The sequence below is a fragment of the Salarias fasciatus genome, chromosome 1, assembly GCF_902148845.1.
Source record: "Salarias fasciatus chromosome 1, fSalaFa1.1, whole genome shotgun sequence".
NCBI lineage: Eukaryota > Metazoa > Chordata > Actinopteri > Blenniiformes > Blenniidae > Salarias > Salarias fasciatus.
In genome coordinates, this window is record NC_043745.1 from 39,378,111 (window position 1) to 39,384,091 (window position 5,981).

A 5,981-nucleotide genomic window follows, 5' to 3' on the forward strand; every position below is an offset into this window, starting at 1 on the left:
GTTCGTCCACTGAGCAGGAGTTCCTACGCCGCTGGCTGCATGTCTCCATACATGTCGTCTGTTCGGATCGTCGCCGCTTTGATCAGCAGTGAATGAGCAGCTGGAGACAAGGTATCTTCTGAATAGAGGAGGAAGTCTGGTCAGAACCTGCAGTTTCTTTCAGCCCTGAAAAATCTACACAGCATCCAATCCCCAAAACAAGACAAAGTCGTCCTTTCTAACCTGAAAGCGTTGGTTAAATGGAGATGCAGTTACAAAATGACCGTTTAATTTACACCGATACACAAAAAATACTGTGAAATAATCAGAGAGGCTCTCATTCCTGCTTCAGCGGGTTCATATGGAAACAAACATGGACATAACCCATTTCTGTGGTTTAAACACTGGAATACAGCTCCTTAATGTCTCATTAACCTCTTCATAAACAATGAGAATCCAGGACCCCGAGTCAACTAATGCATTAATAAACATCTGCTGAGACTCATCTTGTCAATTCAGGCTTCAGACTGAATCCCACCGCTGCTGAAACTGTTCTGTCTTTTCTTTACAATTTAACAATGAAGACGGATATGATCAGCCACAAACACAATGTTTGCTTCACAGTCAGAACAAACATCAGCCCTTCTTAGAGAAGACAGTCCTGAAATGAAGAAGCCATGTTTTCACTTGATATGTCTCCTGCAGGACAGCACCACCTGAGACACACCGGCAGTTTATAGAATTTCACCTTCTGACTCCTGCTCGTCTTTTCACCACAAACTCCACCCATGTGACTCCCGACTGGACACCACCTCCGTCAGAGACTCAGGCTGGACACCACCTCCGTCAGTTTGGAACCAGCTCCACTTCCTTCCTCTTTCAGAAAGGTGACAGTGAGAGCCGCTTCAGGTGATCCCGAAAGACTTTTCAGTTCAACGTTTCACCAAAAGTCACATTTAGAACAAGAAGTTTTCCTGAAAATCAGTGTGACGGTCTGACACTCTCACTAAACCAGAACACACTCGCCCCCCTGACGACCACAGCAGTCCTCTGTTCATGTGGAAGTTCACTTCCAGGCTGAGGATCAGACATGTGAGCTGAATTATTAGAAACAACCCGAGACTTTTTAATCACGATTCCTAAAAATCATTCAGAACACTTTGATTTCAGTCAATAAGATGTTCATATCAGAGACGCTGTCTCAGAGTCAACTGTCTTTCAGTCAGAGAGGCTTCAAAACAGGATTAAAATACTTTTTTCCAAAGTTTAACTCCACCTGCAGACACACAAAACGCTCACAAGTGGTTCTGGAATGAAGATCTATGTGAAGAATGATGAGGTAGAGGTCAGAATCCTGAGAAACAGAAGGTTTTTTTCATTGTTGGTTTTGGATGCTCACATTATTTGACTTTGCACACAGAAACCAGGTGATTTCACAAAGCACTGCTTGAAGTTTGGAACCTCCCAGCTGGTAGAAAACCAGAGTGAGCGTTCCGGACTGGCCGGGTGAGCCGGGTCTGGTGCTGTGCCGGACTGCAGCTTCTCCTGGAGGCTTCCCTCTCAGGGGCCGAGAAACGTCTCTCAAACCAGATTCCAAGTTCCTTCTTTGGTCTCACTCAGAGGAATAACGCCACTCCACCGGAGATTTGAAATGTTCACCAGATTTTAATTCACTCAAAGGATTACAGGTTATAATTCATAACTGATAAAAAAGTAAAATACCAAAAATGAAGAAATCAAAGAGAACTGATTTTGCGTTGGTTCTTCCGTGTCTCACATTTCAGGCATGTGTTATTTTAATATGGTCACTTTAGGTGAGCGGTTCTTAGATTCTGCTGCTCATAATAATCTGTTTTTAGTCTAAATTTGGTATCTGGCCGACATCAACCTCGGAGGTCAACTCTCTCCAGATTTCAGGTCAGGGTTCCATCTTTTTCTCTAACAATTCAGAGAGGGAAAGCGAGAGCGCCACCTACTGGAAAACAGGGTCTACTTATACGCTGCAGACCCATGGACATGTCCTCTGATGCTGTTCTGTTACCACGGAAACCAACCACAGCCTCAGTTCTCAACAACAAGAAAAAGACGAGAGAAGAAAAAAACATGCACATGAGATATGCAAGTGAGTTCTTCAGGCCCAGATCAAACCACTCAGGACGAAATACAGACTGGTGAGGTTCCATACGGTTCCACACCTGCTGAAAACCACATCCTGCCTCACCTTGGTGCAGAACAAGCTAATAAGTTGGATTACAGTCACTAAAATATCTCCTCAGTTAAACACAGTCAGCCTGAGCAGAGCAGATGATAATATATGATGAACTGAGCATCCATGAAATGACTGAAAAATATCAATGAACAAGAAGTAAAAAGGGTAAAAAGGAGATTAAAAGGACATCCACTGTGGTCCAGTATATGACAAAACAACGCTCTTTTTTTCACCACGGTTCACAAAAGGAAAAGGAACCTTGTTCCACTGTCTGTGGGAGCGTGATGAGATTCATCATTGCTGTAAGAAGCTCATAAAAACCATCTGGTCTCCACAGCAGGAAGGTTCAGAGGACCGACTTCATCCCTCCACTGCACTCCGCTCAGCGTCCGCCCGGTCTGCCGGTCTGCCCCCTGCTGGCCTGCAGAGACATGACGACACACAGGAGTGAGGAGAGTCTGGCTCCACCCAGAGCTCCAGAGCATCAGCAGAGAGGAGAACAGTACCTTAAAGTACAGCCACAGAGCAGCCTGCACCAGCAGCAGAGACAGCGGCACCACCACCCATCTGACGATCACAGCTGTTGGATCTGAACACACAGAGAACAATCAGCGTCTGTCTGAGGACTGCTGGGAGTGAGACCATCAGAGTCCTCCATCTGGGCTCCACCACTGCTCCATCAATCCTGAAGGACCCAGAGACACTTAAACTCCTCCACCGGGGGAAGGTGTCCCCCCGGCCCCACCCGGAGAGGACATATGATGGCCTCCAAGCCCCCACAATGCCCTGCACCTGAACATGAAGCCCTCCACCTTCCACGGTCACCTGCACCTTCCAGACAAAACTGATCTGAAACGAAACTGTAAACCGACACATGTTCTCCTGAAGGGTGGAGTAAAGGAGGAGTCAGCTTCTTCTTACCGGACACAGACAGAGACAGCAGGCGGCTCTCTGACCAGAAGTTGTGTCCAAAAACATGGAGGTGATAAACACAGGTGTAGTTTCCCCGGTGGGCGGGCTCTGCGGCAGGAAACAGGAAGTGTGCAGAGTGATTGACGGCCAGCTGGGTGGAGCTGTAGGAGGTGTTGGAGGAGGTGAAGATGAGCTGGAAGGAGCCTCCTGGGTACTGTGGCTGGATGGAGCAGCTGATGGTGTAGGTGGAGCCCCAGACCACCTGGAGCACCTGCTGCTGGGCCTCGGAGACCCCGAGGATGGAGGAGGAGGAGGACACGGAGAGGACTGGATGGAGCAGTAGGTCTGGAACACACACACACACACACACACACACACACACACACACACACACACACACACACACACACACACACACACACACACACGCGCAGTCTTGTATTTCTATCCTTGTGGGGACCGTCCATTGACTCCCATTCATGTCTAGCCCCTAACCCTGACCCTTACCCTAACCCTAACCCACACCACAACAAAGCCTAACCCTAAAGAAATGTTTTTTGCACTTTTACTTTTTTCAGTAACAACAACATGGTCAAGAAAACACTGTTTCTCCTACTTAGGACCGGAAAAAGGTCCCCACAAGGCACGTCGTTCCACGTTTTGCTATCCTTGTGGGGACATTTGGCCCCGACAAGGATAGAAATACAAGAACACACAAACACACACAGGTCATTCACAGAACTTTAACTGACTGTGGTGAGTGAGGAACACACCACTGATGAACTTACCTGAGCAGGAGAGATTAATGCTGTAGTTATCTTCAAAGAAAAGTGAACATTTCATGAAATCAGATCCAGACTGAAAACAGTCGTCACTGATCACTACTGTAAGTGTGTAGTTGACTGAATATGTCCTATCTGCAGACACGGCAGAGCCGCAGTGAAGATGTGAACAAAAAACAGCTGCTTTCTCCAAAGACCACTCATCGATATATGTTGGTCTCCAAACTCCAGACCTTCTGATCTGCAGAGAACCTGCACAGCGACTGGCTCCTCCCACCAACCTGAACTCATCACCCCCTGAACCCAGAGCAGAGAGAGAAGAGAGAGAGGATGGAGTGAGAGTGAAGAGAAGAGCAGTGGAAGCTGCAGCTCCTCTTCTACCTGAGCAGGTGAGTCCAGCAGCTTTACCAGGTGAGCAGCTGCTTCTAGCTGAGCCGGAGCTTCTACAGTCCAGCAGAGCAGACTCATGGCCTCCACACTGGAACTCTGGGCTCCACCTGGGAGTCTGCACGTCTCCATAGAGCGCCCCCTGCAGGACTGAAGGAGCCCCACAGCCCAGCTCCCGACACACCACCTGTGCATCCTGCAGATCCAGGTCTGCTTCACACACTGAGGACCAGGTCTGGTCAGACGGGTTAGTCTTCACCTGCAGTCTGCCTGAACAGCGGCTGGATCCATTCAGCAGCCGCACCCCGTCTGAACACCAGGGATGGGGAGGAACGCAGTACATGTGACAGAGTTACATTAATAGGATACAAAAGAAGTGTAACTGCAATCCTTTAATGCACATCAAACATTTGTAATCTCATTACAGGTATATCTGATAAAAACATGGATTACTGAGTGGGATTACATTTGAAGATCAGAGTGAATATTCCAGACATATGAGCTGTCCAGACTTCACAGCACAAACCATGACACTACCATAGATATATGAAGAGCAGTGATGGGAGGAGCTGCAATAAAATAAACCTCGTTACTATTTTTAGTCACAAGTAATCTAACTACTGACTTTTCCCAGCGTTACACCGTCACCATTACTGACAATGAAATTCTGTGTTTCCGTTCCTGTAATTCACCTTTTCAGCTGGTTTTTCCTCCTCCACAGTCCAGTGGAGTTTGTTTACAGAAAGAAAGAACCTGATTGGTCCAAAGTGCGTCACGTGACGTGACAGAGATACGGCCACAGAGAGCCCTGATCATTCAGAGGCTTTTAAACTCAATGGAAGTTCAGACCTCTGCTGACAAATATCCATGTCAGGAGCTGTGGAAATGAGATCTACAGAGACAAATCAGATTTGATGGTGTCTCAAATCATCACACAATAAAATCTGAATTTTTAGATTGATGGAGTTCTTCCTGTTTGTAATTCAGTCTGTCAAGTGTCCATTAATTTCATTAATCAGATGTTCAGTTTTATAATAAATAACTGAACATGCATCTTAAAGTTCCATTCAGAGGGATCCAGATTCTTTGAAGTATTTGAATGATTTTATTTTGCGAAAGAAACACAAGAGTGATTTTGCCTTGTAATTAAAAATATTATAGTTTACTTTCTTGAAGGAGTTGATCGTAACTATAACTACTTTCAAGAGTAACCCGCCCAACACTGATGAAGAGTGGACTCTTGGCCTGGACTGCATTTGAACTGACTGTTGTTCCTTGTGGCCACCAGGGGGCGCAGGAAACCAAAGCAGCCCAGCAGTGACTGTATGAAGAGCAGCTGCTTCCAGCTGATCCAGCTCCTGTACAGTTCACCTGTATGGAGCACAGCTCCTCCTTCAGGGACTGCTTCCTGGATGCTTGTCCACACTGACCACAGCAACAACCGCTGCTGGGAGCAACTGAGGCTGAGCACAGAGCTCAGCAGGTAATCATATTACTCAGAGTATTCAGTGTTTGTGGAGAGTGAGAGTTGTCAGACCACTGAGTGGATGACACACTGTGTTTGTCCTTGTCTTTATTTCTGTTTACTGGTCTAAAACTAATGTTAACTACTCTGCTACGTAACTTTGTCTTCACAGTTTCAGTAGTTAGAGGAAGTTACCAACTACATTTAATACAGGTAACTTGTAACTGTACCAGATTACATTTTTAAC

At 46.5% G+C, this 5,981-nt stretch overlaps 1 protein-coding gene across 1 annotated transcript; it reads right to left on the reverse strand.

Annotated features, from left to right (window-relative positions):
- Positions 1–2,491: 2,491 nt before the first annotated feature.
- On the reverse strand, positions 2,492–3,943 carry LOC115388979 (uncharacterized). Its single transcript, XM_030092356.1, has 3 exons — positions 3,889–3,943; positions 3,110–3,445; positions 2,492–2,777 (listed from the first exon to the last, which is right to left on the reverse strand). Exons 1-3 carry the CDS (start codon positions 3,941–3,943, stop codon positions 2,500–2,502), a joined length of 669 nt encoding a protein of 222 aa, XP_029948216.1. The 3' UTR covers positions 2,492–2,499.
- Between the last annotated feature and the right edge of the window lie 2,038 nt (positions 3,944–5,981).